This window comes from Piliocolobus tephrosceles, chromosome 20 (assembly GCF_002776525.5).
Source record: "Piliocolobus tephrosceles isolate RC106 chromosome 20, ASM277652v3, whole genome shotgun sequence".
NCBI lineage: Eukaryota > Metazoa > Chordata > Mammalia > Primates > Cercopithecidae > Piliocolobus > Piliocolobus tephrosceles.
This window is the reverse complement of record NC_045453.1, coordinates 3,736,117-3,755,497: the sequence shown is the minus strand read 5'-3', so window position 1 is coordinate 3,755,497 and position 19,381 is coordinate 3,736,117. Positions and strand designations below refer to the sequence as shown.

Below are 19,381 nucleotides of genomic sequence, written 5' to 3'. Positions count from 1 at the left end.
AGGTGCTGGACCCCTGGGACACAGAGGGGTGTTTCACCCCAAAGGAAGTAGCACCAAGCCCTCCCAGGCCTAGGGTGCAAGGATATTAAAGGCCTCTTTTCCTCTCTGTCTCCATTGTCTACACTCCATTGAGCATCTGCGATGTGCCGCACACTGTTCTAAGCATCTTACACATATTACATTATTTAATCCTCACAATAACTTTATGAAGTGAGTGCAATAATGAGCCCATTTTAGGGAAAAGGAAATTGAGGCAGGGTTTTAGGTAGCTTTTCTGGGGTAGCACTGTGGGTTGGAGGGGAGGTGGAGTGCATTCTTAGGCCAGCTGGCTCTAGGGGCTCTTCGCCACTACACCGCGCTGCCTCTAGCAAAGGAACGCGGGGAAGCTCACCAGACCTTAGGCCTCCCCAGGGTGCCACAGTGGTTCTTTTGAGCCCAGAGTCAGCTCTTAGGTCCATAGGCCTTCCTGAAGCTTCTGGACCACTTGCCTATAGCTGGGCCTCAGGCTGGCTCTCAGTAGAAGGGGGAGAATGGAGATCGCCAGATGTCCACTTCTCCTAAAGGTTTTATAAGGCGGTGCTGGGAATGTGCTTCACAAAAGGGGAAGCACCCGGACAACAGTCACTGTTTGCTCTTTTGAGCACCATCCCGAGAAGGAGGAATGTTCTTCCCATTTCATAGGTGGGAAAAGTAAGGCTCAGAAAAGCAAATGTGTTTTTCCAAGGTGATAGGGAGAGTCCGTGGCTAGTGTCTGCACTGAGACCAGACACCCCTAGTGGGCCAGCGAGGGCGGGGTCCCCGGGTGCAGCGGATGCGGAGAAGGAGAGAGGCCCTGGCGGAGCGCGCCCTGGCGGCGACCCGGAGAGGCGGGGCGCGCGTGATGGTGCAATCCTGGGCCTGAGGGCATCAGACGGCGGCTGATTAGCTCAGGTTTACATCACCCAGGCCAGGAGACGGGCGCGCACGAGACTCGCGGCGGAAGTGGGGGCAGGTCCGCACACGTCCGCTGCTAGGACCGGGCCGGGCTGGAGCTGGACCGGGATCCCGAGCTCGGCAGCAGCGGAGCGGGCCGGCCCACCTGCTGGTGTCCTGGAGGCTCTGAGCACCGGCGGCGCCAGGACCCACGCGGGACGGCAGGACAAGGTACTTGGCGGGGTGCGGACTGTGGACTCGCCCGGAGCCTGGGGGGTTGGAGCGGGCGGCCGGGGAAGGGGCGCCGGGAGGCGCTGGGCGTCTGCGTGTTACACGCGCGCGCGCGCGCACACACACACACACCTTTTAACAGACCCTGCCGTCGGGGGACACCCTGGGCCTAGTGCTCCCCCCGGGCTTCAGGTGACGCGGCCCCGCAGGGCGTGGGCTCGCCGGAGTTGGGCTGGGAAAGCCAGGGACAGAGGTGTCCGGCTGTCACCCCTAGAGGAGGGTGTGCGAGGGTCTGTTTTGCCTGAGTGTGGGACAGGGGAGTCGTGTGGTGAGGTGAGGGGCTTGTGGGAGGCACTGGAAGACTCTTTGTGGGGGTGTCGGAGGATCTGCGGGGGATCTGCGGGGGTCCTCGTGAACCCGTAGGGGAGAGTTATGGGTGAGGGGGTTCCCGAGGACCTGTGTCTCCGGGGATGGTGAGAACTGTCTGGAGGGCTGGGCACTTGGTGGCAGGGGTTGGTGGTGCAGAGGACACGGCCGGGACAGGGCTGGGGTGCTCTGGGAGCGGGCCGCGAACCGAGCGAGTGGTGCGGGAGCCGAGCGAGTGGGAGCGAAGGCGCAGCGTTGGATCCCCGGCCGGGCAGCGCCGCTGGTTCTCCCAGCTGCGTGGCTCCGGGTTTGCAGGTGGAAGGTGCGCGTGTGTTTGCGGTGTGTGCTGTGCCTGCAGACCAGGGAGGGCGGGGGACGACAGCCCCCTCTTTCCCTCTGCCTCACCCCCTCCTGTCCCAGGGCTGCCCTTCAATTTCCGCTGAAACTTCTGACTGGGACACCGCCGCCTTTCGCTTTCGCTCCCACTGAAGGGGCCTGGCTGCGGGGGGCGGGGCGGGGTGGGGCCTGCTTTGCTTGTGTAGACCATGGGTGTGATAGCTGGGAGGGCTGCGTGTGTGTGTGTGTGTGTGTGCGCGCGCTAACGCTTACCCGTGGAGGGCAAGGGTGTGGGTGTGTCACTTAATGTCTGTCTGCCCTGGATGTGTTGTCACTGGCTGGCTTAGACACAGTGTCTCAGGGTTGTGTGTACACCTGTCAACCCTGGGTGTGTGTATGTATGTGTGTGTGTGCGCGCGCGCGCGCTTGATGTAACCCGCCCTCATTTCCCTGGGTCCCGAGTATGGCAGGGAACAGCAAGAGGTAGATATTAAGGGCTGCTTTCATTCCACAGCACAGATTCTATTCTGCAGTGTGGTCTGCAAAATGCCTTGCCCAAGATTTATAGACTCAGTTACCCCATCTGTCCCCATCTGGGTGGAGCTCATCCCAGGCCCCAACAGGCTCTGAGGGATGACTGGGGCCAAGGCAGCCTGGAGTACTGATGTGGCACAGGCCAGAGGGACTCCAGGCAGTCTCCTGCTGCACAGGGCCAGGTAGCATCCTGCAGGACTCAGAACAGCCTTGAGACCTAAGGAGTGTCATCCCAGCCTCGAACCTGGGGAGCTTTCTAAGACTCCCAAGGATGGTACTTAAGCATCTTGCTGTGAAGAACAACAGGATGAGTGCTAATAGTGACCATTTCCTGACACCTACCCTGCAACAGGTCCATAAGCTCTACATGCTTCATTTGTTTTTTCATTTCATCATCACTAAAAACCTGTAAACTTTGCATGCTGTTCCCACTTTACAGGAACTGAGGCTCAGAAAGCTTGAGGAACTTGACCAGGGGTACCCCCCAGCTAGAAAGGGTCTGAGACAGGATTAGAACCCAGGAATATCTGACTAAGCCACTCCTTACTGCATTCTTACCAAGCCAAAGTCATGACCTTTCACTCATGTGGGGAGGCCTTCCCTTCCAAGGCAGCTCTTCCATTTGGGAGCCGCCTACTTGGAGAGGTGGGCCTCTGTCTGGTAACTGACTCATGTTTCCCTGTTCATCCTGCCTTGAACTGTTGGGAAGGTCTTTAACCAGGCTGAGGTCCCTCTCGCACCAGTGCTCAGACCTGGGCATGCACATCCTTTGAATGGAGTTTAAGTGGGTGGGCAGATGGGTTCTAGAGAGAACCTTCCTGCCCTGACATGCCCTACTGCCCTCTCCTTCAGCCACCCCACACACAGTCACACAGCTGCGTGGATGGTGGCTTTCTTTTCACTTAACAGTTCACTCTGGAGATCCTTTCAATTAGGCTATAAACAGCATCCTCAACCTTTTAAATGGCTGCAAATTTTTCCATTGTGTGGATGAAGTATAATTTATGTAACCAGCCCTGTAATGATAGACAGCAAATTATTTTTGTCACAAGGGCTGCAGGATAACTTTATATTTGCATGCTTACACACACACACCTCTACAGGATAAATTCTAGCAATGGGATTAATTGCTGAATCAAAACTCACACACTTTTCATTTTTTGGTTTGTTTGTTTTTTTGAGACATTCTCACTTTGTCACCCAGGCTAGAGTGCCTGACCATGGCATCACTGAAGCCTTTGCCTTCTGGGGTCAAGTGATTCCCCTACTTCAACTTCCTGCATGGCTGGGACTACAGGTGTGTGCCATTATGACCAGATAATTTTTTTTTTTCTTAGGGACAGAGTCTCGCTATGTTGCCTAGGCTAGTCTTGAACTCCTGGGCTCAAGTGATCTTCCTGCCTCAGCCTCCCAAAGTGCTGGGATTACAGGCATGAAGCACTGCACCCAGCCTGTTTTTCATTTTGATATTGTCAAAATGCACTCCTCGAAGGTTGCACCTTTTATTCCCCCACTAGCACTGTCTTCATTGTTAGTGGGTGCACTGCCACTATTCCACAGAATAAACCCACCTTTCATAATACTGCCAGGACATAACAGGTCTGAAATTAAACTTAAAATTTTTCTTCCATAGTCCCCAACATAAGGGCTTCTCCCCCAGCTCAGGACATGTAGCCATCATCTCTTCTCATTGCAGGAGCCAAAAGCTGGACCTTACCTCAATTCCACCCTCTCCGTCAACCCCCATATCCAATCAGTCCAGTCCATCCAGTCTGCCACTGAGTCCTCTTGATCCTCTTCCTATGAGCCTTTAACTTCGTGTCTCCATCTAGTAACCCCCCTAGTCCAGGTCACCTTTTCCTGCCTGGACTCCTGCTTGTGCAGAACTCCTAGCTAGTCTCACTGCCTGTCTAGTACTTTCAAATCCACCCTAAAGGCATGATGTTCCCCTGCTGAAAATCCTTCAGTGGCTCCCCACTGCCTTTGGATAATTCCAAATCCTATTGTGTGTTAATTAGGATTAGGCTCAGCTGTAATATAGAAGCAGCCACTTAATAGCTAAAATGAAATTGACGTGTCTTTCTTTTCTTTTTTTTTTCTTTTTTTGGAACAGTCTTGCTCTGTCACCAGGCTGGAGTGCTGTGGCGAGATCTCTGCTCACTACAACTTCTGCCTCCCGGGCTCAAGTGATTCTCCTGCCTCAGCCTCCTGAGTAGCTGGGATTATAGGCACGCGCCACCATGCCCAGCTAATTTTTGTATTTTTAGTAGAGATGGGGTTTCACCATGTTGGCCAAGATGGTCTCTATCTCTTGACCTTGTGATCCGCCTGCCTCGGCCTCCCAAAGTCCTGGGATTACAGGCGTGAGCCACCGCACCCTGCCTATTTTTTTCTTTTTTAACTTTTCACTTTTTGTTTTGCAGTCACACTCATTCTCCAACATGTTGTTGGGGAACATGCAGCACGTTCTTTTGCCTCTTCCATCACCCCAGAACAGGGGTTACTGGACTGTGGCATCAACTTCACCTGGGAACTGGATGGAAATGCAGATTCAGACCTTCTGAATGAGCTACTTTGGGAGTAGGGCCCAGCAATGTATGTGGAAACAGGCCTCCAGGTGATCTCAATGCTTGCTCAAGTTGGAGAAACACTGAACCGCAATATGACTCTCCATGTCACCTGGCTAACTCTGCCTCACTTTCAGGTCTCAGTGTAGATATCACCTCTTCTAGGAAGTCCTCTTTTGACCCACCAGCCCAGGAGAGAGGCCTCTCTGGGTTCCTAGAGGCCTGTGCTTCTCTGTATAATAGGGCTGATCACACTGTACGTGATTTTTTTTTTTTTTTTTTTTTTTTTTTGAGACAGAGTCTCACTCTGTCACCCAGGCTGGAGTGCAGTGGCACAAACATGGTTCACTGCAGCCTCAACCTCCCAGGCTCAAGCAATCTTACCACCTCAGCCTCCCAAGTAGCTGGGACTACAGGCATCCACCACCACACCCAGCTAATTAAAAAAATTTTTTTTGATAGAGACAGGGTCTCACTATGTTGCCCAAGCTGGTGTTGAATTTTTGGGTTCAAGCAGTCTTCCCACCATGGCCTTCCAAAGTGCTAGGATTACAGGTGTGGGCCACTGCACCTAGTCTTGGACATGATTTTATGATTACTCATCTGCCCTCCAAATTGACTGGAAGATCCTGAGGGCAAGAATGCTGTCTAACCCACTTCTCTTCCCTAGCACCCAGTGTTAAGTGAGTGAACAAGATCATCTCTCTCATCTGTGAATGTACTAGAGCCATGGATTATGAGATTAGTTGATCTTCTTTACTTTAATTTTTACAAACAAGCAGGGTTTTCAAGCAGGTATTTATTTTCTTAAATGTAAATTTCTGATTAGGAAATACTTTTTTTTTTTGAGACAGAGTCTTACTCTATCACCCAGGCTGGAGTGTAGTGGCACAATTTCGGCTCACTGCAACCTCTGCCTCCTGGGTTCAAGCGATTCTCCTGCCTCAGCCTTCCCAGTAGCTGGGATTACAGGTGCGCGTCAGCACACCCGGCTAATTTTTTTTCCCCCGTGACGGAGTCTTGCTCTGTCGGCCAGGCTGGAGTGCACCAGGCAATGGTGCGATCTCAGCTCACTGCAACCTCCACCTCCCAGGTTCAAGTGATTCTCCTGTCTCAGCCTCCCAAGTAGCTGGGATTACAGGCCCACACCACCACGCCTGGCTAATTTTTGCATTTTTAGTAGAGATGGGGTTTCACCATGTTTGCAGGTTGGTCTCGAACTCCTGACCACTGCCTCGGCCTCCCAAAGTGCTGCGGTGGGCTGTACTTTGGCGTTGCCTTGGTCACGTGCTGCTACCTGGGATTACAGGCATAAACCACTGCACTCGGCCTAATTTTTGTATTTTTTAGTAGAGACAGGGTTTCACCATGTTGGCCAGGCTGGTCTTGAACTCCCAGCCTCAAGATCCGCCCACCTCGGCCTCCCAAAGTGTTGGGGTTACAGGCGTGAGCCACTGCGCCTAGCCAGGAAATACATTTACGTGGCTCAAATTCAAAACTATAAAAGTCGGCCAAACATGGTGACTCACATCTGTAATCCTAACACTTTGGGAGACTGAGGCAGGAGGATTGCTTGAGCTCAGGTGAGACCAATCTGGGCAGCATAGGGAGACCCCGTCTCTACAAAGAATAAAAAAATTAGCCAGGCATTATAGTGCATACCTGTATTCCCAGCTACTTGGGAGGCTGAGGTGGGAGGATCACCCGAACGCTGAGGTCAAGGCTGCAAGTGAACTGCGATAGTAAGAGTCTCCTCCTAATCTTGTGCATCCTTCCAGAGACAGAGATTATATATATTCAAAAATATATATACATATATACATAATATAACATATTTATATATATTCTTTTTTTAACATAAATGCATAGCCAGGTGTGGTGGTTCACTCCTAGAGTCCCGGCTACTTAGGAAGCTGAGGTGGGAGGTTCACTTGAGGCCATGAGTTTGAGACCAGCCTGGCCAACAACATCTCTTGGGGGGGAAAAAAAAAACCCACCATAAAAGTATTCTATAATACATAATTCTGTGTTTGTCTTTCTTAATACATCTTGGAGATCAGTGAACATCAATATATAGAGAGCTTCCTTGTCCTTTTTCAGGGCCGTGTAGGTATTCTGCTACATGGCTGTACCATGAAGTTTTAACTAGCTTTCTACTGCCTGACATTTGGGATATTTCCTGCTTTTGCTATTGGACACAAGGCTCTGATGAACAGCCTTTACTATATTTAATTTTTTGGTAAGAAGTTTAACTGGAGGATAAATTCCCAGAGGTGGGTCACCCAGTTAAGGGTATGTGACTTTGTCATTTTAACACACACTGCCAGATCACCCCCTACAAATGTTGGGCCATGTATGTGGGAGGATACAGCAGGGGAAAGGAGGGTCACCAAGCAGTCTCACTTTACTGCTTTTCTCCCCTTTTTGCTAGATGCAAGCCACCCCTCTGGCTACTCCTGCAGATTCCCTGTCCAGGAAGAAGCAGTTGGAGTTGGATGACAACTTAGACACCGAGCATCCCGTCCAGAAACGAGCTCGACGTGGGCCCCAGCCCAGGCTGCCCCCTTGCCTGTTGCCCCTGAGCCCACCTGCTGCTCCAGATCGTGCAACTGCTGTGGCCACTGCCTCCCGTCTTGGGCCCTATGTCCTCCTGGAGCCCGAGGAGGGCGGGCGGGCCTACCGGGCCCTGCACTGCCCTACCGGCACTGAATATACCTGCAAGGTATGTGCCCATGGGCCACTGTCCCCCAGCATCACAGGAGGCCTGGAAAGGAGGCCTCCAAAGGATTGCCAGGGTGCAGAGGGGTCCTTAGGTTCATTCATTCTTGTGTTTAGTGGGGAAGCATCCAGTGAGCCCCTGCTGGACTGATACCAGATAGAAGTGGGAGATGGGAGTTGCAGGCAGGGGGAACAGCTGTTCAAAGGCCTAGAAAAGTGAGGGGATAGTACTTTAGAGAATGAAGAGGACTTATCTGTGGCCAGAGTGGAGAGGGTGTGCAGAAAGGGGCAGGAGATGAGGGTTGGCAGCAGCTGGTCATGAAGGTGTTAACAAGGGGCCTCCACTGGGCTGTGCAGAGCTACTGAAGATGTTTGCACAAGAGAAGGGTAGGGCATGGTAGACATCAAAACTCCTGGGACCCCGGAGGTGATCGAGCCTAACCCGTGGCCATTTTACGATAGGAAGACTGAGATGAAGGCAGGGGAAGGGCCATGCGTGAAGTCGCATAGCACTGGGCCTGGCTCCTGGGGTAAGGTAAGGGGTAGAAAAGTCTGAAGATTCCTGGCCGAAACCAGGAAATGGACAGGATCAAGGCCCCTGAGGGTCAGCCCATGCAGGACACTGGCAAGTGACAGTCCAAGAGGACAGAGATGAGAATAAAAAGTGTAACAATAGGTATTCACTGTGTACCAGGTTCTATGTTGATTGTTTAGTGTGCACAATCTCTTAATCTTCACACAACGAATGAGGTGGTTACTATCATTGTGCCCATTTTACAGATAGAGGACATTGAGACCCAGAAAGCCATGGTTACTTGCCACATGACAGAGCCAGGTGGTATCAGAGCTGGGATTGGGCCCAGGAGGCTGAGCCCAGAGAGTCCTGTGCCTGTGCTAGGATAAGCGTTTCAGACACAATCAGGGCAGGCTGCCCTGACAGGCAAGCATAAGGAAGATAAGGGGGACCTGGACACCCAAGGGAGAGTAGCGGGGGCCTGGGTCCCTTGGGAATGCACAGAGAGGTGGAAGGACTTAAGCCTGCTCCTCCTGGGAGCAGCAGCAGAGCTTTGCTCTGTTGATGGAGATGCAGTGAGCAGCGGGGTAGATCCTCTAGACAGGGTCCAGCTCCTAGCTTCATCTGGGCTCTTGTGCACAGATCTCCAGTGCTCTTACCAGGTGCCCTAAGGAGCCCAGAACTCTGGGTCCCCCTCCTGCAGCACCACAGGTTCTTTTCCATTCTCCTTGGGGAGTGAGTCCATGATGAGAGGAATAACCCAAGCAGGCTCAGGACAGAAGCGTCCTGCGTTCACAGGGCCCCGATTCTCCAGAAACATTTGGGAAAATCCACTGGAACATACTCACCCCTATGCCAGTGTGCACCACGGGTGCTGAACAGTCATTTCCACACTTCCTCAGCTTTTCTGGTCAGTGTGTAGAAAGATCAAAATCCTGTCTTTGTAAATCATCACCTTATTCATTAATTCAACACAATTTCATTGAGCACCTGTATTTGCCATGTACCATGCTGTGGTTAAAAAACAAAGTTCTGTTCTCATCAAGCTGACATTCTAGTGGGAGATACAGACAATAAACAAGTGAGTAAGTTAAATATGTGTCAGGTGACTGGGTGCGGTGGTTCACGCCTGTAATCCCAGCACTTTGGGAGGCTGAGGCAGGTGGATCACGAGGTCCAGAGGTCAAGACCAGCCTGGCCAATATGGTGAAACCCCATCGCTACTAAAAATGCAAAAATTAGCCAGGCATGGTGGCAAGTGCCTGTAATCACAGCTACTTGTAAGGCTGAGGCAGGAGAATCACTTGAACCTGGGAGGCGGAGGTCGCAGTGAGCCTAGGTCACCACCGCACTCCAGTCTGGGCGACAGAGCATGACTCCGTCTCAAAAGATAAATAAATAAATAAAATGTGTCAGGTAATCACAAGCACTATGGAGAAAAATAAAGCTGGGAACCGAGAGATCAGAGCACAAGGAGGGCAGGAGGGTAGGTGATTTTAGCAAGGGAGGTCCAGGAAGACCTCTCTGAGGGGTGACATGTGAGCAGTGACTTGAACAAATGGAAGGAGTCAGCCTTGCGGGTCTAGTGGAAGAGCATCCAGGCAGTAAGTGCGAGTGCACGGGAGCGGGAATGGGCTCGCCGCAACTAAAAATAATCATCATCTCTGTTTTGGGGTTATTTCCCCCATGTCACCCCAACTTGTTTTTGTTGATGTGTTTTTGAGATGGAGTCTCACTCTGTCGCTGGAGTGCAATGGCATGATCTTGGCTCACTGCAACCTCCACCTCCCAGGTTCAAGTGATTCTCCTGCCTCAGCCTTCCAAATAGCTGCGATTACAGGCGTGAGCCACCACGCCCAGCCCCAACTGGTTTTTAAAGTCAGGTACTTTAACTTTTTTTTTATCATAGATTAAATATGTATGTGTCTTATTTATTTTTCTTTGTGGCATAGTCAACATAACATGCAAAGGATTTAAAGTCAGACAAACCAAAGTGAGTATACTTGTTCTGCCACCAATTAGCTACCTGGCTTCTAGTAAGTCACCTTCCTTTTCTGAAACCAGTCTTATCATTGGTAAAATGGGACATACCTTTCAGGGCTAGGGTGAAGTTTTGCTGTAATGCCCACAGACGCCTAGCACATTTCCCATCAAGCTCGCCACCCTCATCACATGTCCTTTTTCCCTCCCCATCCCTTTCTGGCTACACTGATTTTTTGTTGGGTTTCTAGAGCAGGCCAAGCTGTTTCCGGCCTCAGGGCCTTTGCACTGTCTGTGCCCCTACTCAGAAAGCTTATTCCATGAGCATCTCTGAATCATTCAGATCACTTTCCCACAGTCCCTCCTGAACCATACTTTCTTTCTTTCTTTTTTTTTTTTGAGATGGAGTCTCGCTGTGTCACCCAGGCTGGAGTGCAATGGCGCAATCTTGGCTCACTGCAAGCTCCATCTCCCGGGTTCACACCATTCTCCTGCCTCAGCCTCCCAAGTAGCTGGGACTACAGGTGCCCGCCACCACGCCTGGCTAATTTTTTGTATTTTTAGTAGAGATGGGGTTTCACCATGTTAGCCAGGATGGTCTCGATCTCCTGACCTCATGATCCGCCCGCCTCGGCCTCCCAAAGTGCTGGGATTACAGGCGTGAGCCACTGTGCCCGGCCTCTGAGCTATATTTTCTAAAACGGGTGCCCCCTTCCAAAATAATCTATTCCAGGCCAGGCACAATGGCTCACGCCAGCTCAGGCCGAGGCAGGCAGATCATCTGAAGTCAGGAGTTCGAGACTATCTGGCCAACATGGTAAAACCCTGTCTCTATTAAAAATACAAAAAATTAGCCAGGCATGGTGGTGGGTGCCTGTAATCCCAGCTACTCGGGAGGCTGAGGCAGGAGAATCTCTTGAACCCGGGAGGCGGAGGTTGCAGTGAGCTGAGATCATACCACTGCACTCCAGCCTGGGCAACAAGAGCGAAACTCCGTCTCAAAAAACAAAAAAAACAAACAAAAAAAGCCACCTCTATTCCAGCATCTTTCTTGGTTCCTTTGCAATGCTTATCAGCATTTGTCAATATTTAGTTTCTGGGCATGTTTGCATGGCCTCCCAGTGGGCACCGGAGAGCAGAGCCCATGGCTGTCAGTCCAGCTGGACATGTGGCTGGCCCACACAGGCCCAGGGCCAGCATACTGAGTGAGTGAAAGAGTGGGTGGACAGTCAAGCCTAGAAGACAGGAGCTGTGATGGTGATGAGCATCAGGTGCCTTCTGCATCATCTGCCCTTCTGGATTCCTCCTGCTTTGAGGGTTATTTTTCTGTTTGGGTGACCTGTTACTTTTCATTTATCTGATGTTTGAGGCCATATAGCATAGCAGTTAAGAGCACAGACAAAAGGCCGGGTGAGGTGACTCACACCTGTAATCCCAGCCTTTTGGAAGGCTGAGGCGGGAGGATCACCTGAGGTCAGGAGTTTGAGACCAGCTTAGCCAACATGGTGAAACCCCATCTCTACTAAAAATACGAAAATTAGCTGGGTGCGGTGGCACACGCCTATAATCCCAGCTACACGGGAGGCTGAAGCAGGAGAATCACTTGAATCCTGGAGGCGGAGTTTGCAGTGAGCTGAGATTGCGCCACTGCGCTCCAGCCTGGGTGACAGAGCCAGACTCCGTCTCAAAAAACAAAAAAGCACAGACAATGGAGTGCATAGGTTCAAATCCCAGTTGCGCTGCTTGCTGGCTGTGTGGCCTCTCAGCTTCCTTAACTGTAAAATGGAGTGAGTCATCCTACTTACAGGGTGGGGTCAGGGCTGAAGGACTTGGGAAGTGAAGCGCTTAGTGCAATGCATAGCACACGGTAGCACAGCTAGGTCAGCTGTGACTGTTTGCAATGCCAGCCTCAGCTCCCGGGAGTCCCCAGCTGTGCTCACACCAGTCTCTGCCCACAGGTGTACCCCATCCACGAGGCCCTGGCCGTGCTGGAGCCCTACGCACGGCTGCCCCCGCACAAGCATGTGGCTCAGCCCACTGAGGTCCTGGCTGGTACCCAGCTCCTCTATGCCTTTTTCACTCGGACCCACGGGGACATGCACAGCCTGGTGCGAAGCTGCCGCCGCATCCCTGAGCCTGAGGCTGCTGCGCTCTTCCGCCAGATGGCCACCGCCCTGGCACACTGTCACCAGCACGGTCTGGTCCTGCGTGATCTCAAGCTGTGTCGCTTTGTCTTCACTGACCGTGAGAGGTGAGTGTGGTTGCAGAGACCCAGCCACAGACACACCCAGGGGGTGGGCCATGATGGAGAGAAACTGAGGCCCAGGAAGGCAAAGTAACTTAGGCAAGAAGTGGAGAGGCTGGAGTAACTAGCAGCCCCTGTCTAGTTCCCTGAGAAGAGTTGACTCAGGCCAGGTGCAGTGGCTCATGTCTTTAATCCCAGCACTTTGGGAGGCCGAGGTGGGTGGATCACTTGAAGTCAGGAGCTCAAGACCAGCCTGGCAAACATGGTGAAAGTCCGTCTCTACTAAAAATACAAAACTTAGCCAAGTGTGGTGGTGCACACCTGTAATCCTAGCTACTTGGAGGGCTGAGGCAGGAGCATTGCTTGAACCTGGGAGACAGATGTTGCAGTGAGCCAAGATCATGCCACTGCACTCCATCCTGGGCAACAGAGTGAGATGCCATCTCAAAAAAACAAAAACAAAAACAAAAAAAAAGAGTTGACTCAGTCCTCTTGGGAGCCCCTTTGGAAGGCTGGGATGGAGCACTGAGACGTGAAAGTCATAGCAGCTGACAGTGATGAAAGCATCGCCACTTTATCTAGTGAGGTCTTCCATCCTTACAAACATGAGGCAGGTGCTATTATTATTCCCATATGATTAAGGAAACTGAGGCCCAGAGAACTCAAGTGACTTGCCCAAGATCCCACAGCAAAATAAATAGTAGAGCTGGGATTTGAACCCAGATCTGACTCCAGAGCCTGGGTCTTAATTCAATCTGAGCTTGAGAGGCAGGGGGCCTGGCTGGGCTTACCAGCTGACTTTGGGTGACCCAGTGTCTCCGAGCCTCAGTTTCTCCATTGGTAGGGAAAAGGGCTGGATTGTTAGGGTGTTTTCAGGATTCCAAGACCACAGCCAAAACAGGGTCTGAGGTTCCCCACACGGGCACTTTTTCTGTGAAACTGAGAATTAGCACTTTTTGGTTAAAAGATAATCTTCCTTCTCTAGGTTGGGATGCTAAGAATTTTCTTTTTTTTTTTTTTTTTTTAATTGAGACAGAATCTCACTCTGTCGCCCAGGCTGGAATGCAATGGTGCGATCTTGGCTCACTGCAACCTCTGCTGCCCAGGTTCAAGTGATACTCCTGCCTCAGCCTCCCGAATAGCTGGGACTACAGGCATGTGCCACCATGCCCAGCTAATTTTTTTCTCTGTTTAGTAGAAACGGGGTTTTGCCATGTTGGCCAAGCTGGTCTCGAACTCTTGACCTTGGGTGAACTCTTGACCTTGGCCTGCCTCAGCCTCCCAAAGTGCTGGGATTACAGGTGTGAGCTACTGTACCTGACCTAGATGCTAAGAAAAAATTTTAAAAGATAATTCTGGGGAGAAGGGCAGAGAGACTCACCTCCTGTTTCCTCTCCAGACTCCTGGGGGCAGTCAAGATGTGTCAGGGAGAGCACTAAGCTGCCAGTTACGCAGGAGTTTTCTGTGGAGAAAGGAGTGTGACCCCATTGCATTTTTAAAAACTTTTTATCTTGAAATAATTTTAGACTTTTAGAAAACCTACAAAAATAGTTCAAAGAGTTTCTATATATCCTTTAACCAGTGTCCTCCAATGTTAACACCTGACATAGCTATGGTACAATTACCCAAACTAAGAAATCAACCTTGGTAGAGTACTATTAACTAAGCCACAGATTTATTCCAACTTCCTGAGTTTCCCACTAACACCCGTTGCTGTGCAGGATCCAGTGAGGATCCTAATTTAGTCATCAGTCGTTTCCTTGGTCTCTTCCAATCTGAGACAGTTCCTCAGTCTTTGCCTATCTTTGACGACCCGTGACCTTGACACTTTTTTTTTTGAAACAGGGTCTCACTCTGTTACCCAGGCTGGAGTGCAGTGGTGTGATCACAGCTCACTGCAGCCTCGATCTCCTGGGCTCAAGTGATACTCCCACCTCAGCCTCCTGAGTAGCTAGTTCTACAGGTGTGTGCCACCCCACCTGGCTAATTGAGATGGGGTCTTGCTATGTTGCCTGGGCTGGTCTTGGACTCCTGAGCTCAAGCACTCTGCCTGCCTCGGCCTCCCAAAATGCTGGGATTATAGGCGTGAGCCAATGCTCCCAGCCATAACTTTGAGATTTTTGAAGAGTACTGATCAGTTACTTTGTATGTCCCTCAATTTGGATTTGATTGATGTTTTCTCATAGTTAGACTGCAGTTATATATTTTTGGCAAGAACAACAGAGAATCGATAGGCCCCTCTCCACATTGTATCAGGAGATGCTTGAGTTGATAGTCATCACTGTGTTGTAACCTTGATCACTTGGTTAGAGTAGGACCTGCCAGCTTTCTCTACTGTAAAGTTCCTAATTTACCCTTTGTAATTGGCAGATACCTTGTGGGGAGGTACGCTAAGCATATAAATATCCTGTTTTTCCTCAACTTTCACCCACTAATTTTAGCAGCCATCTATCTATAATGCCTATAGCAGTTATTATTGTGTGTTTGCCTAAGTCTGATTTTCTTTTTCTTTTATTTTCTTTTTTCTGAGACAGAGTCTCGCTCTGTTGCCCAGGCTGGAGTGCAGTGGCATGATCTCGGCTCACTGCAACCTCCACCTCCTGGGTTCAAGTGATTCTCGTGCCTCAGCCTCTTGAGTAGCTGGGATTACAGGCGCACACTACCACGCTTGGCTAATTTTTGTATTTTTAGTAGAAATGGGGTTTTGCCATGTTGGCCAGGCTGGTCTCCAACTCCTCAAGTGATCCACCTGCCTCGGCCTCCCAAAGTGCTGGGATTATAGCCATGGGCCACTGCGCCTGGCCCCTAAGGCTGATTTGCTGTTAATGTTTCCTTCTACATTTTATATTAAAATAAGCATGCCTTTTTTAAAGAAGTAAAATTTATAATTATTTTTAAGCTAGTACATAACTTCAAACACATTTTAAGCTTAGGTGAGATACAACTACCCCAGACCTACTGGAGGAGAGAGCGTGCTTCCTGCTCTTTTCAAGAAGTTACTTGATGGCTCACACCTGTAATTCCAGTGCTTCGCGAGGCCAAAGTAGGAGGATTGCTTGAACCCAGGAGTTCGAGGCCAGCCTAGGCAACATAGCAAGACCCCATCTGTACAAAAAAATTTAGAAAAATTCGCCAGGTGTGGTGATGCACACCTGTGATCCCAGTTACTTGGGAGGCTGAGGCAGGAGGATCGCTTGAGCCCAGAAGTTCCAGGCTGCAGTGAGCTAGGATTGCACCACTGCACTACAGCCTGGGTGACAGAGTGAGACTCTGTCTCTAAAGAAAAAAAAGAAGGGGCCAGGCGTGGTGGCTCATGCCTGTAATCCCAACACTTTGGGAGGCCAAGGCGGGCAGATCACGAGGTCAGGAGATGGAGACCATCCTGGCTAACACGGTGAAACCCCGTCTCTACTAAAAATACAAAAAAAAAAAAAATTAGCTGGGCGTGGTGGCAGGCGCCTGTGGTCCCAGCTACTCTGGAGGCTGAGGCGGGAGAATGGCATGAACCTGGGAGGCAGAGCTTGCAGTGAGCCAAGATTGCACCACTGCACTCCAGCCAGACGAAGCGAGACTCCATCTCAAAAAAAAAAAAAAAAGAAAAATCACATGAGAGTCATTGGCAGAAGAGGGACCATGAGTTAGATAGACCTGTGTTTAAATCCTGGGTTCTGCTTCTTACCTGCTTTTTGGCCCTTAGCAAATGACTTCACCTGCTTGAGTCTTTGTTTCTTCATCTGTAAAATGGGCTAATAATGCTGACACTCCTTGTCCCCCAATACTGTGATTCATAGGATTGGTCAGTATTTGTGAAATGCCACTGGATACCCAGGAAATAGTGGAAGTAGGGCCATAAAGAAGAAACTAATAGCAGTGGTAATAGAATGATTACTATTAAAGTCATCTTAGAGTGCTCCGTGGGAGTTGTTTAAAGTAAAAATTGCAAATGGCAGGACAAACTTTTTTTTTGCTTTTTGAGATAGGGTCTGACTCTGTCGCCGAGGCCAGAGTGCAGTGGCGTGATCTTGGCTCACTGCAACCTCCGCCTCTTGGGCTCAAGCGATATTCTCCTGCCTCAGCCTCCCAAGTAGCTGGGACTACAGGTGCGAATCATTATGCCTGCTAATTTTTATATTTTTTGTAAAGATAAGTTTTCACCGTGTTGCCCAGGCTGGTCTTGAACTTCTGAACTCAAGCTATCCCCCTGCCTCTACCTCCCAAAGTGCTAGGATTACAGGCATGAGCCACCGCGCCCAGCCTTACACACACTTTCTTTTTGCCCTGCTTACCTGTTTGTATTTTTTATAGAAACTGGTTGCCAATATTTTTTAAATGGAGACTTTTTCATTAAAATACAATTCCTGGCTTCTCTTCGGGAAAAGAATGGGAACGTGGGGCCATCTTGGGAACTACAAGAGTGGGTCACAGCACTGGCTCTGGGTATGTGCCAGCTGGGGTTCCCATCCCAGGCCAATGCTCTAGAGCTGTAAAATGGTGTCCTCCTTGCAGGTTGTAGCGTGGATAGAATGAGATAAGCCAGGTAATGAGCTAGGCCAAGGGCCAGGAACACAGCAGAAACTCGATAAACCCTAGACTGCGTTGTTAGTGCTACCCTTTTTAGGCAGGGCTTGTGCTGAGATGTCTGGCACACTTCCTGTTTCTCTCATTTTATTACCTGCCCGGACCCTAAGTTTGTATCTGGTTTAAAAGAGGCTTAACCCTCTCAGCCCCATCAGCCCCCTCCCCAAGGGACTGTTGAAAAATATATTTCTTTCAGAATTTTTCGTTTACATTTAATTGCTCTGTGGCCTTAAATGACTTAACCTCTCTGAGCCTGGGCTTGGTTATCTGTCTAACAGGATCAGACATCACAGGACTGTCAAAGGCCAGCAGGCACTTGGAAAGTGGGTACCACTAGGGTGACAGTATGGGGTGGTGGCATGGGGGTTCTGGGTAGGACCTGACCCTTCTGTGTCTCCCCATGTCCCAGGAAGAAGCTGGTGCTGGAGAACCTGGAGGACGCCTGTGTGCTGACTGGGCCGGATGATTCCCTGTGGGACAAGCATGCGTGCCCAGCCTACGTGGGACCTGAGATACTCAGCTCACGGGCATCATACTCAGGCAAGGCAGCAGATGTCTGGAGCCTGGGCGTGGCGCTCTTCACCATGCTGGCAGGCCACTACCCCTTCCAGGACTCGGAGCCTGTCCTGCTCTTTGGCAAGATCCGCCGCGGGGCCTATGCCTTGCCTGCAGGCCTCTCAGCCCCTGCCCGCTGTCTGGTGCGCTGCCTCCTTCGTCGGGAGCCAGCTGAGCGGCTCACAGCCACAGGAATCCTCCTGCACCCCTGGTTGCAAGAGGACCCCATCCCCTCAGCCCCAACCAGATCCCATCTCTGGGAGGCTGACCGGGTGGTCCCTGATGGACCAGGGCCGGACGAAGCCAGGGAAGAGGAGGGAGACAGAGAAGTGGTTCTGTATGGCTAGGGCCACCCTACTACATGCTTGGCTGCCAACAGTGGATTGAGTTTGGGGTGGCTCCAAGCCTTCTCCTGCCTCTGAACTGAGCCAAACCTTCAGTGCCTTCCAGAAGGGAGAAAGGCAGAAGCCTGTGTGGAGTGTGCTGTGTATATATCTGCTTTGTTTCACACATATGCAATTCCTGCTTGGGTGCTTATCAAGTGCCAAGACCTGTTCTAGGTGCTGAGAATACAGCAGTGAGCAAAGGGGACGATACTCCCTACTCCCAGAGATGACAAACTGGCATTCTTGAGCTGACAGCACTTTCCCATGACCATAGGTCATTGTCTACACTGGGTACACTTTGTACCAGTGTTGACCTCCACTGATGCTGGTGATCAGGCACCTCTGTCCAAGGACAATCCCTTTCACAAACAAACCAGCTGCCTTTGTATCTTGTACCTTTTCAGAGAAAGGGAGGTATCCCTGTGCCAAAGGCTCCAGGCCTCTCCCCTGCAACTCAGGACCCAAGCCCAGCTCACCCTGGGACCCGTATTCCCAGCATCTCTGTCCTCTTGATTAAGAGATTCTCCTTCCAGGCCTAAGCCTGGGATTTGGGCCAGAGATAAGAATCCAAACTATGAGGCTAGTTCTTGTCTAACTCAAAAACATTCTGGAATGAGGGTTCAGGCCTGTCAACCATGGGTCTTCTGACCTGAGCACCAAGGTTGAGGGACAGGATTAGGCAGGGTCTGTCCTGTGGCCACCTGGACAGTCCCAGGTGGGACTGTTCTGGGGACACTTGGAGTCCACAATCCCAGGTTCATACTCTAGGTTTTGGATACTGTGAGTGTGTATTTTTACCTGTGCCTAATAAAGGAGAATTATGAAATAATTTTATTTTTCTAGGCGATTTCTTCCATCCTTTCCAACCATCTCTTACCAATTTTCCCTGCCTTCAAAACTGACCCCCGTGGTGAAAGGCTATAGAGTTGTCTCAACCTGAGCTGAGTGGTTTGTGAGAACACATTACCTGGAGCCCAGCGGGTCTTCCTGCACTCCCTCTGTTTCTTCTGGCAGCAGCAGTGTCTCTATTAGGGTACTTTCTGAGTCAAAATGGCTTCAACAAGATGGAAATATGTTTCACAGAAAGCAATAAGTCAGCAGATAGGGTGAGCTTCAGTGCTGGTCCATTCAACTCCCAAAGCTGTGGGCAGGGACCCCGGCTCTCCAGGCTCCCTCTGTCTCTTGGCTGTTTTGTCCCTTGAGACTGCTGGCCCAATGGCTACAGCAGGTGTCACATTAAAGAGGTCCATGACCAGAGGAAGAAGCCAGGGGTCACTGTAATACCTGAGAACTCAGAACTCTGGAGTTAGGCTGCCCGAAATTAAATCCTGGCTCCAGCACTCAATAGCCGTTTGACCCTTGGCAAGTTTCTTAACCACTCTGTGCCTCAGATTCTTCATCTGTAAAATGGGGGACAATGATAGTACCTAACTTACGAGAACTGAATGACTTATTTTGT

General features: G+C 50.6%; 1 protein-coding gene across 2 annotated transcripts; it reads left to right on the top strand.

Annotated features, from left to right (window-relative positions):
• Positions 1-853: 853 nt before the first annotated feature.
• Positions 854-18,751, top strand: TRIB3 (tribbles pseudokinase 3). Of its 2 annotated transcripts, none has more exons than XM_023220371.2 (4): positions 854-1,143; positions 7,378-7,668; positions 12,117-12,409; positions 17,391-18,751. In XM_023220371.2, the coding sequence occupies exons 2-4, from the start codon at positions 7,378-7,380 to the stop codon at positions 17,881-17,883; spliced, it is 1,077 nt and encodes a 358-aa protein (XP_023076139.1). In that variant the 5' UTR covers positions 854-1,143; the 3' UTR covers positions 17,884-18,751. The 2 variants fall into 2 exon arrangements, with proteins under 2 accessions (XP_023076139.1, XP_023076140.1); XM_023220372.1 differs by lacking the exon at positions 854-1,143 and adding an exon at positions 2,413-2,731.
• The last annotated feature ends 630 nt before the right edge of the window (positions 18,752-19,381 follow it).

What these genes read in the sequence shown, in the direction of transcription:
- TRIB3 (XM_023220372.1), top strand. Translation starts at nt 2,651, where the DNA reads ATGGTACTTAAGCATCTTGCTGTGAAGAACAACAGGATGAGTGCTAAT. An exon ending in TGACACCTACCCTGCAACAG is followed by an intron (nt 2,732 to 7,377) that starts GTCCATAAGCTC and finishes CCTTTTTGCTAG; the next exon opens with ATGCAAGCCACCCCTCTGGC. An exon ending in GCACTGAATATACCTGCAAG is followed by an intron (nt 7,669 to 12,116) that starts GTATGTGCCCAT and finishes CTCTGCCCACAG; the next exon opens with GTGTACCCCATCCACGAGGC.